General features: G+C 36.7%; 1 protein-coding gene across 6 annotated transcripts in view; it reads right to left on the bottom strand.

Annotated features, from left to right (window-relative positions):
• The window catches only part of LOC135208058 (neuronal growth regulator 1-like), a 40,712-nt gene that overhangs the window by 17,952 nt on the left and 10,380 nt on the right, over positions 1-12,380 (bottom strand). For 5 of the 6 annotated variants that reach the window (XR_010313111.1, XM_064240203.1, XM_064240201.1 and 2 more), the window contains exon 3: positions 5,083-5,157. The exons of the other annotated variant lie outside the window; for it this stretch is intronic. Coding sequence is in view for 4 of the 5 variants with exons in the window: in XM_064240203.1 (XP_064096273.1) it covers positions 5,083-5,157 (75 nt within the window). In the remaining variant the exon portion in view is untranslated. The remainder of the gene's footprint in view (positions 1-5,082; positions 5,158-12,380) is intronic. 6 annotated transcript variants of the gene reach the window in all.

The following is a 12,380-nucleotide window of genomic DNA, read 5'->3' as shown; positions in this document are numbered from 1 at the left end:
AAGATGGCTTGGACATGTCCTTCTAATCATCCCTGGGAGAGTAACATGTGGTGTCACCTGGCCCTGTGGGTGATAGTGCCGCTGGTGTACCTCACGCGGTGCACTGTAGGCATTACTTGAGGTTCATTGCAGCGTCCCTTTGGTCCCCTAGCTACAACTACTGTCATATTTTTTACTGTACCTCCGGTCATATTCTCTTTCTTCCACCTTACTTTCCTCAATCCTCTCCTAGCAACTGCAAAAGGTTTTCCTCCTGTTACACCTTTCAAACCTTTCTATTCACAATTCCGTTTCAGCACTAAATGACCATATAGGTCCCAGCGCTTGGCCTTTGGCCTAAATTCTATATTTCATTCTGTTCGAGGAGTATATGGTGAGTGACTTGTTCGGTCATAAAACAGCTCTGTTATGCTTAGTAGACTTGCAACGCCATTTAAGGTTAACCATCATGAATGATCCAGTGAACTATGAATGAAGTCACTGTGGTAACAGTGAAATGAATTGTTTTTATTTATATCTTTTAGCTTTGCAACGTGATAAGATATTCAGTATTGATACCTGACAGTTGATTTTAATTTTTTGTCTTAAAAAATTTAAACACTATACGTACTTAGTAACATATATATATATATATATATATATATATATATATATATATATATATATATATATATATATATGTATGATCATTCTCCTTCTGTATCCAAGTATATCTCAGTAAACAGGGATACAGAAGAAGTATCCGAAATTATATATAGTTGCAATGTTTAAGTAGTGTTTCATGGGCCTTCTTTTTATCTTCATATTATACAGTTGGAATATATTATAGGAAAAGAAACTCATATGAGTATACATACACACACACACACACACATATATATATATATATATATATATATATATATATATATATATATATATATATATATATACTTCTCCAAGTTACCACCGGTGAAAATTCCAGTTGTTACAACGATAAAGATAAGAAAAATGATAAAGAGTAAGAGAAATGTCACCTAGGTCTACACAGCCGACAGTATGAATGATACTTGTCGGATTACCAATACTAAACATAATAATATATTCTTAATTAGGAAAATAAATCATTTCCTTTTTCGTAAAGACACGACGACCCTTCGAGAATGGCGCATGAGTCTACTTTTATTATTGTGAGTGGCATCCTTTAAGGTCAATAAGAATCCTTCCCCATCCTTTCCCCCACCCCCACCCCCCACCCGAATCCTTCAGAGGCGCCATCCTACCCCTACCTGGTTCCAAATAAACGGAGAGAGCTTTCTCTCGTGCTGAGAGGTCAGGTCAAGATGTGGTCCTTGGGTCGCCAGTCCGTAAGGATCAAAGTTCCTGGCAGTCCTTCGGCTTTAGACGTTTGTAATCTGCTGACAGTATCTTCTGCAGCCTCTCTCACCACTGAATACGTTATCGGGAAAGCTATTGGCTAGGCAGGTCCCAGTCCGCCCGTGGTAAAGGAGTGTGTGAGGGGGAGGAAGTGATCTTATTTATATATATATATATATATATATATATATATAATCTTATCACTCTACCTGGAATTAATAATATTATCGTATAAGTTAACCGAAGGGGAATTTCTTAGTCGAAAAGAAATTCGTCGGCTCGTGGGCGCGAACCTCGGAACCAAGAATTCAGGATGTACCGTGAAGCCCTCTAAACACGGTTGTCACGAGAGTTTATATGATATATATAGTATATATATATATATATATATTATATATAATATATATATGACTGTATATATAATGGTACGTATGTATATATGTATATATAGATATATATTATATATATATATATGATATAGATAGATATAGATCTATATATATATATGCATGTATGTATATAATATTATATATTATATAAATAATATATATATATATATATATATATATATATATATACATATATCGTCTGTGGGGACAGACTCCAGAGCGCTACAGTAACACAATAAATTTCTCCTGCCAAGAGAATGTAGGTGGATGGTAGCGAGGGTCCTCCTGAATTATTAGTTTGCTAGACTTTGGTACGATCAAAGGTGGGGGAAGTTGTAGAGATTTGCAGACTTCCTGAGTATAGGTCAACCAATATTGTATATATTATTATAATATATTATATATATTATAATATAATATTTTATATTATAGTATATATAAATATATATATATAATATATATATCTATATATATATATATATATATATATATATATAAATATATATATATATATATATATTATATATATATATATATATATGATATATAAAATATATATATAATATATATATTATATATATATATATATTATATATATATATATATATATATATATATATATATATATATATATATATATATATATATATATATATGTCATACATATAATATATAAAATGTGTGTGTGTGTGTATGTCTCTATACAAGCATTAAAGTTACAAATGTCCTATAATATCCAATTCGCTCTACCTCGGAATTAATATATTTTCATATATGTTAACCGAAGGGGAATTTTTGAGTTGATAGTCTTATCGTGGATTCGAACTAGCGCACAGAGGAGAAATCAGGACTGCAGTGACGCCTTATACTTATAATTTCTGCCATCCACTGGAGTTGCTTATTTAAACAATATGCTCCTCATTTTTATCATGTCAGTACATGCTGTCAGAACCTATTATGTCAGAGATTTATTAATTACTCATTTAATCCCAGAGACCTAATGAGCGTTCTCAATATCCTTTTGCCATTCCCCCTTCCGTCCCAAAACACCATTGTGCACAGAAAGCAGAAGAGAAAATGAAGCCAATGTAGCTTAAGCTGCTGTTCTCGGCACATCTTGGCACTTTGCTGGTCATACAGTTATGGTACGGAAGTTGATTTTGGTGGATGCTAGCACACGTTGATGTGTAAACAAGATGAAACGGCTGACAATTCCATTTGAAAGGAAGCATGGCTACAAATTGCAGGATAAGCAGTTCTATCACCTTTTGAAATCATCCCTGGCTTGCAGACATAAATACGGGTTTGCATATTTCATGGGATAAAATGCTGGAAATTACCGTATCAGCTCCACCATGAGGTTAAAAGTCGTTCATGGAGAGCGGAAGCAAGAAACAGGTCACTGAACAGGCGCACAATGTCCTAAGGGCCAAATATTTACAAATATGACCAGTACTCAAGTCTGCTTTCTACCCAAGCTGGGACCAAGTAGAACCAGGCAGAGGTGGTTGTTGACTAAGCAGGTATAACTGTGAGCCAGTTTACTTATTATTATTATTATTATTATTATTATTATTATTATTATTATTATTATTATTATTATTATTCAGTAGATGAACCCTGTTCATATGGAACAATCTCACAGGGGCCATTTACTTGAAATTCAAACTTCCAAAGAATATTATGGTGTTCATTAGGAAGAATGAGAGAAGGTAAAGGGAACAGGAAGAAGAGATCTCGGTTATCAAAAGGGAAAAATAAATTAATAAGTAGATAACGTCGTAAAATGCCTGGAGAATAGTACTAGGGTATCAATGCACACCATCCTCTTTTAAACTTTTGAAGTTCCAATTGGACGACGTTCTACTTAGGCTGCTAAAGTCACACTGTCAGTGAAATCTATCAGGCCATGAGCAGGGCTTGAAGTTAGGACCACCAGACTGCGAAGTCCACCCAAAACTGGCTGAGCTGTGTCGACTCTTAGCACATCTAGTATGCCAGGATGGTCACTGTCCTTTGCCAAGTTAAAGTTATCTGCAAATCTGCAGAGGATGACGTTTTGCAATGGCTGATTCCGTGACTACACAGCAATTGTTTGCGTTGTCAAGCGTTTCAGTCGTGCTCACTTGAGTACGTTTACTTCACAAACACCAAGATTGATGATAGTTACATTCTCTAGATTCTAGGAGAAGATGTGAGTGTAAAGTGATAAAGTTGTTTTTGTTTAATTCTCTTTTTCTAAGGTATAATTCACCCAGTTTTAGAAATTTATTTGAGTTTTATATAACATTTCACGGATGTATAGTGTAGAAATATTTAAAATTTGGATGACTTGATGAATATCTCGCAAACTACCAAAATGTCTTTTCTATTTTCATTTCAAATACATTTGCCCAATATCTTTCATAAAAAAAATGTGCCAATACAAATTCATTTGAATTTAGGAGACAGTCTATTTACACTTACCCAAAATTTAATCTGCAAAATTGCTAAGACATTTGTACAGATTCACTTAGAATATTAACGGCTCTGTCAGTCCTTAAAGGTCCCAACACCCCACCCCAACCATGAACAACGAAAAATCATAAAAGTTCAAATATGTACAGGGATCTACAATTTAGTAAGTGTATTCAGAATTTTAGTCCATGCTTCTTAATTAAAAAATATGACTACTATTTAATAATTGCATTGAGATATAATGGTCCATGCTAGTTGCATATTGTGAAAAGTTAGCATACTATTTAGTGACTGCATTTATTATCTCAGAGTCCATATAACTGTGAAAAAGTGACTATACTACAGTATTTAGCGACTGCATTCTTGATGTTATAGTCCATGCATGTTACTTTAGTTGCCATAAAGGATACTATACTATTTAATGACTGAATTTAGGATCTTGGAGTCCATATAACTGCAGTTAGTGACTGCATTCTGATATTCCAGTCCATGTCTCTGCTAATTATTTTTGACTAGGTTCCAGATTGCGAAACATTGACTGTACTATTTAGTGCCTGCAGTTGTGATGTTTTACTCCATGGCTGTTAATTTAGGTGATACTACCTACGTTTAGTGGCTGTATTTAGAATCTTACAAGCCATATGATTGTAAAAAATTGCCTACAGTATTTAGACTTTATTCACGATGTTACAGTTCAGTTCAAGTTCAGTTCATGCCTGTTTATTTGTACTATACTACTTCTTGGTTGCATTTGGGATCTTAAAGTCCATACAACTGCGAGAACATGACTACACTATTACTGACACTATTACTGACTGCGTCCTTGACGCTACGTCCATGCGTGTTAGCCTAGTCGTGAAAAAGGGACTTCTCTTCTTACCTCTCAAAAATAAGCTGGTGTCTAGTGCAACCCTTTCATCTTCCCTTGGGGCGTAACGGCTATGGCTCCTGACACCTGCAAGGGAAAGCACACTTTATTCTGTCTACTTAATGCTTTGTGGCGATGGTGATGTTAATGTCAAGTCGTTAAATATTGCTTGTTTAATCTTATGTGCAGTTGCTTTACTTTATTTTCCCTTTCTTCTTTTCTACTCATGAGAATTCCGTAGTACTTTGCAGGTGATGGCACTCAGGAAGTTTCTGTATGAGTGTCTGCATATACTTCTAAAAATAGTAATAATAATAATGTGTTTTGAGACCACAGACTCCCAATGACTGAGATCTTCTTGTAAATGCTCTGCAACCTAAAGATTCCATACCCAGGGCAGAGATTAATCTCAAACTCTGTTAACTTGTAGGTATGACTATGTCTAATTCTGGTTGAATTTTCGTAAAATTCCCCGCACATTTTATTGCGTAATTCAGCTACGGGTTTTTAATTCAGGTTTCTTAGAGTTTCATTTTTATTTACTTTCATCAAGATTAAATTGAATAATGTCAAAGTCAAACAATCTTCACATGCACTATCCACCAAACATTAACCATCTGCAAGTAGTCCCCAAGCTAATGTTTTGACCAAGATTTGTCCAAAGCCATTGATCCGTTATCGAGATGGTTTGTTTACATATACAGACTTACACCGGCTGTTTCGGCATATGGGCATGCTAGGCAGTTGCCCAAGGGCCCAACAATTCTTGGGGATCCAATATGCTTTAATTATGTAGTAGATTTTAAAGGAGGTGGTGCCAAAAGTGTACAATCTTCTGATTTCTCAGCAAGTCCAAAGGGGTGTAGTTGCTAGCCCCATCCCCCCCGCTCTTTTTATTTTACCCCAGCCAAGGTTGGTGCCCATTAACAGCTGGGTGAACAAGTGGGTAGTAAACTAGGAATGATCTCTGGATCTAGCAAACGTGAGTTGGGCACTAGATTATTCAGCTACTTCAGCACCTGTCAAAGGTGGGTGCAGGAGTTACCACATCCATTTACAATCATATATATATATATATATATATATATATATAGATATATATATATATATATATATAACAAAAACGTAAATCTGGCTGAGTATTTCAAGGACAAGACGTTATACCACATTGCAAGCAAATAAATTGAGAAAGTTTATAAGGAATGGAACCTTTGCAAAAAAATACTCTACTGAAGAAGAGTTAATATCTAGAGAGAATGCCTCTCTAGTTCGATGGAAAATCTTAAAAATTAGTTGAATGGAAAAAACAGTAAAGAGGCAGAGTAGTATGGTATGACAGGGTAGTGGAAGGAGTTACTGCAAGTTTGAGAATACTGGCACAAATGGCTGTTGGGATGTATGGTGAGCAATTAAGAGTTTGAAGAATGGAAAGATGGTAATGAAAGTGTAGATCAGTGGCTAAACAAGTCTGGATACAGGAAAAGTTGCCTGGAATGGCTAAAAGGAATAATTATTGCTTTTTAATAGGATGTAATGAACACCATATTCTTTGGAAGCTTAAAATTCAAGTCAATGGCCCCTGTGGTGGGCTTGTTCCAAATGAATGGGGTTCTTCTCCTTTGAATAATAATAATAATGTGGGCGATTGTAAAATATCCAAGAGGTTTACCTATAACATTTACCTAGAGTTTGAAACTGAAAGAAGTTTTTGTTTGGTACTGAGCCTTAGTATCAAGGAATATATGTTTTGATTAAGAAACTAGATCAAATGACAGAAGGGTTGATAGGTGAAGAACAGTGGTTTTAGACAGGGAAGAGAATGTCAAGATCAAGTGCTTGTTGTAATAATTTATATGAGTAGTTAGAGAGCAAGTAAAGCAAGCAAAATATGCACCGAAGTTTCCTCGGCGCAATCAAGTTTTCTGTACAGCGTGTAACCAAGGCTACCTAAAATAGATCTATATTTCGGTGTTTCTGTATAAGGCTGTATGTGCCGTGGCCCATAAAACTTTAACCACGACCTGGTTGTGGCCTGGTCTATATCGTTGCCAAATGCACCATTATGATGAACTTTAACCTTAAATCAAATAAAAGCTACTGATGCTGGAGGCTGCAATTTGGTATGGTCGATGACTGGAGGGTGGATGATCACCATACCAATTTGCAGCCCTCTAGCCTCAGCAGGAAAAAGTGCAGACGGACAGACTAATAGCCGGCACAAAGGGGCATGAGAAGGATTAAAAAGATGACAGAGATAAGAGTGTTTTCAGATGGTTCACTCTCGAGGAGGGCTTGAGGGATGATAAGTTAGAGAGAAGGAGTGCTTAGTCCATGAGATTGAAGTACCATCAGTGACGGTGAATGAGCCACACTATTAATGACCCTTCTGGGCAGATGTATAAGAAGACCGCTAATGTTTTGGAAGTTTTCTTGGACGGTTTCATTCCTTCATGTCGCAAAATAGTAGAAAACGGAAGATAGTGAATGAGTGAATATATATATATATATATATATATATATATATATATATATAATATATATATATATATATATATATAATATATATACATGAATAAAGGCAAAAGCCACGAAGCAAATGTGAAACAATGGAGTATCGCTGTAAGGCCTTTGTCTTTATTCATATATCATATATATATATATATATATATATATATATATATATATATATATTATATATATATATATATATATATATATATATATATATATATATATATATATATATATATATATAAAACATGATCACAAAGGTATGTACGAAACATCACGACTATAGATCAAAAGACTTTTTTTTAATCGTTTATAGTTTCAGAAAGACAGCAACATAACGGCACGTTTAACAGAACACGGTTCACAAAACCCATAAAAACAATCGGAGCAGAATACCAGAGCCAGGAAATCCCGAGGCTCTTCGTCTTCTGCAACGCGTGAGGGGGAAATGCAGCATTTTTTCTGTGTGACAGCACAAACAAGGCAGAAACACAGCCCATACGAATCAGAAATTCCAATTTTCGAGTTTCCGCAGTTTTGCGGTAAACACGATTCTTTTTCCCCAAAAGGTAAAAATACGACGAGACAAAGTCTTGTTTTGACTCCAACATATTTTGAGGACTCCAATTTTTTCTACGTAAGTTTTTATAAATCGTGTTTCCGTGTCCTGAAGTCGTTACGTACACGAATGGTGACACGCTTTTCTGTATGTCTGTATGTGTGTGTTTCTGTGTTTAATTGAAATATAAGAAGCCTACCGCTGGGATCTATGAGGTCATTCGGCAATGAAACGGAAATTGAGAGTCAAAAGGTTTGAAAAGGCGTCACAGAAGGAGGAAAGCTATGAAATAATTGTTAGGAGAGGTTTCAGGAAAGCAAGATGGAAGAAGGAAAATATGAATGGAGGTACAGTAAAAGCAATGAAAAAGGTTGTAGCTAGGGGCCGAAGGGACGCTGCAAAGAACCATAAGTGATGCCTACAGTGCACCGCATGAGGTGCACTAATGCCACTACCCCTCTAAGGTTGGTGTGTCTGTGTTTAGCAGAACATCTGAAGAAAGAGTAAAGAAATGAGATGAAACGTCTCGAACCTTCATTATTTCCACAACGTTCAAGTTTCGTAATGATTTTGCTAAACCCTTATTATTTAGGAGTGTTCTTTTATGGAAGTCTGGTGTCAGTTCTCGATCTCTGTCTGTGAAAGTAAATTTCAGATTTGATTCAGAGAATTTATTTCCAAACTGACGACAAACCAAGGAACGCCCCGTAGAGGGGTTAGTGCAGTCAGTGGACCTCATGCGGTGCACTGTAGGCATTATTTAAAGTTCTTTGCAGCGTGCCTTCCCTAGGCCCCTAGCTGCAACCACTTTTCATTCATTTTACTGTACCTCCTTTCATACAGCCTTTCTTCCATCTTACTTTCCTCAGCCCTCTCCTAACACTTGCTTCACAGTGCAACTGCTTTGAGGTTTTCCTCCTGTTACACCTTTCAAATCTTTTGCTGTCAGTTTCCATTTCAGCGCTGAATGACCTCAAAGGTCCCAGCACTTGGCCTTTGGCCTAAATTCTATATATTCAGCTCAAAACAGAGAACGAAACCTGTCTCAAATATAACGACTAATCGACATTCGCAATAAAAGTAAACAACTTTTAAGTGGAAAAGTTTATAATGCAGTGCAATTAGCACTCTGCACTTTAGCTAATGAGAACAAAAAACAAAAAAGAACGACGAAAAACAATTTAATCTCGAGTCTAATCAAAGAGAGGCGCCAAAGCTGAAAACTTGGCAGTTTCATTGCCGAGTTTTAAGGTCAACGAGGCTGTAAGTGGGAACGCAGGCACTGGAACGGGAAAATGTTCGGTTCGTTAGCGAGTGTTGTTATTTTTCCAGGAGTCAATTTGGGGGTCCCGGGTCTGGACTGGAAAATACTGGCCATCTTTTCAGGGGAGGAGGTTTTTGCTCTCTCTCCCCCTTCTCTGGTATCCCGGTGATAATGATCAACGCTGATCAAATTGGCGGAACAGTTTGGAAGAAGAAGTTTTTTTTTTTCGAGGGAACGAGTTGAAAGTTTACAGCAAAGAGTGAGGTTATATGGGGGTAATTGGGAACGGTGTTGGGTGGGGGGTGGGGGGGATGCGGTGAGTGAGGTAATATGGGGGTAGGTGGAAAGTCGGAGGAAATGTAATGTTTAATGTTATGAGGAGAACTGCAGTTCATTTCCGAGTAGGAAAAGCAGGGAAGCAACAGAATACTGCAGCGAAAAAGGTGTGGAAGCGAAGAGGTGTTGTCTACGATCGTAGGAGATAAGATTCATGGAAGGATTGATTGTTGTTGGGTCGTTTCTGCTCTGTGGAAAGTGGAAGAGGGCGAATGCCGAGTGTGGATGATGGCCAAAAGGGTTAAGCTGTTGAGACGGATTGTTTATGTGTTATTCTGGAAGCGAAAATACGTTGCGTTTTTATTTGGTCACTGGGCGCAACTGGAGGACGCCATGTTGAAAAGGCTGTAGGAATTGGAAAAGACAATTTAGGCCAAAGGCCAACCACTAGGACCTATGAGGTCATTCAGAGTTGGAGTCGAGGAGGTCTGAAAGGTGAAACGAGGAAAACCTCGCTGTTACACTATGATACAAGTGTAAGGAGAGGGTGGAAGATGAAAGAAAGAGAATATGAATGAAGGTACAGTAAAAATGAATGAAAACAATTGCGGCTAGGAGTTAATGGGACGCTGCAAAGAACCATAATTAATGCTTACAGTGCACCGCGTGAGATGCACTGACGGCACTACCCTCTTACGGGGTGACAAGGCTGGCTGTAGGACTTCCTAGATAGTACAGGGGTCCTGACACAGAACACTGTTTGTCTCTCCTTTTGTTCTTTCCAAAGCTTCCAAATTATAGACACGTCTCACTATTAACCTATCGCCCCTCATTCTACATTCTTCATCTTTGATGACCATTATCAGTTCATCCTTTCAACCCTTCTTATTTCATGAACTATTTCAACAGTCCACAACAGCAGCCTCACTTGGATTGATTGATGATTGACTTAACAGTACCTAAACACATCACACACACACTACAACTTTGGCATCCATAGACTCTTCATCTTCTCTTCCAAACTGTTTGCAGAGATCCTGCTGCCTTTTCTGCTTCGGCTAACCGTTAAGACATATTTATTCTCATATCCCTCTTAAGTTATTCCAAAACCTTTACAAATCGACCACTGCTCCTTTTCCACCTTTCGTACTGGCGGTCATTTTCGCCTACTCGGCGAGTAAGCCTACAAAGTACTCTGTTATTGTAGTTGTTGTTGTGGGGGTAGGAAAGGTGTATGGAAGAGCCTAAAAAGGTCGAAAAAGGTGTTTTGCGTTGAGTTAAAGATACAGGAATGTTAGGATAGGATATTTATCATTTATTTATTAGAATGAAAATGTTGAAAATAAACAATGTGCATGTTAAAAATTACAGAGAAATTATTTCTAATAATATAAAGCATATTTATTTTAATTTTCGTTGGTGAAACAATGCTCTATTTGACCGTAGTTTTAGCACTTGGCCCGAGTAAGCTAAAGGTTCGGATCGCACTTGTTATAAACTGGAATCGGTTGACTCACAATTCCCAAGTCCAATATTGCTTTTGATAATCACCTCTTACTCATACACTTCAAACTATGTTGACGTATTGACACATCTTTAGTGCAACCTCAGAGATTCCCATGATGCATCGACATTTAATTAAGATGATTTTTCAGTGAATTCGCAATAATTTGTGTACAAATGTCCTACGAAAATAACTTGGAGTGTGACATGAAACGAATTTTGCATACGGGAAAAGTATTCAATTTAAAGGTTATCATATGACTAATATGCTTCGTTCAGTAGACAAACAAAGGCAGCCTTTTACTGCCTCAGATTGCTATTCAGATGTGGAAGGTGTTTCTGACTGTGTTCTGTGTCTATTGTTTCATTATTCATTCACCTTTTCTTCCAGCTTTATTATGCAGTGGCAAGGGAACCTCTTCGGAAGTTCAAGCGAAGATGTAATGCATTACTACCCTAATACGATTCTTGCATTTTAACAATTTACTCACATTTTTATTTATCTATTAATTTGTCAGTTTAGTTTCTTTTTTAATAAGTGAGATATCTTCTTTCTGTGTTTCCCTTTAGCTCCTAGTACTTCTTTATAATGAACACAATAATATTCCTTGGGAGCATCTGGGATTCCAAGTCAGTAGCCCCTTTGGTGGGCTTGTTCCATTTGAACCGGTGTTTTTTCTTTTTCTGAATAATAATAATAATAATAATAATAATAATAATAATAATAATAAAATAATAATAATAATAATAATAATAATAATAATACGTGCAAATAGACCAGACGTGACGTTGATTGACAAATCAAGAAGAAAGTATCACTCATTGATGTCGCAATACCATGGGACACAGAGTTGAAGAGAAAGAGAGAGGGAAAAAATTGATAAGTATCAAGATCTGAAAATAGAAATAAGAAGGATATGGGATATGCCAGTGGAAATTGTACCCATAATCATAGGAACACTAGGCACGATCCCAAGATCCCTGAAAAGGAATCTAGAAAAACTAGAGGCTGAAGTAGCTCCAGGACTCATGCAGAAGAGTGTGATCCTAGAAACGGCGCACATAGTAAGAAAAGTGATGGACTCCTAAGGAGGCAGGATGCAACCCGGAACCCCACACTATAAATACCACCCAGTCGAATTGGAGGACTGTGATAGAGCAAAAAAAAAAAAAAAAAAAAAATAATAATAATATAAT

Source organism: Macrobrachium nipponense, chromosome 34 (assembly GCF_015104395.2).
Source record: "Macrobrachium nipponense isolate FS-2020 chromosome 34, ASM1510439v2, whole genome shotgun sequence".
NCBI classification, from domain to species: domain Eukaryota; kingdom Metazoa; phylum Arthropoda; class Malacostraca; order Decapoda; family Palaemonidae; genus Macrobrachium; species Macrobrachium nipponense.
Note: the sequence above shows the minus strand (reverse complement) of the source record. Positions and strands in the feature narration are given on the sequence as shown.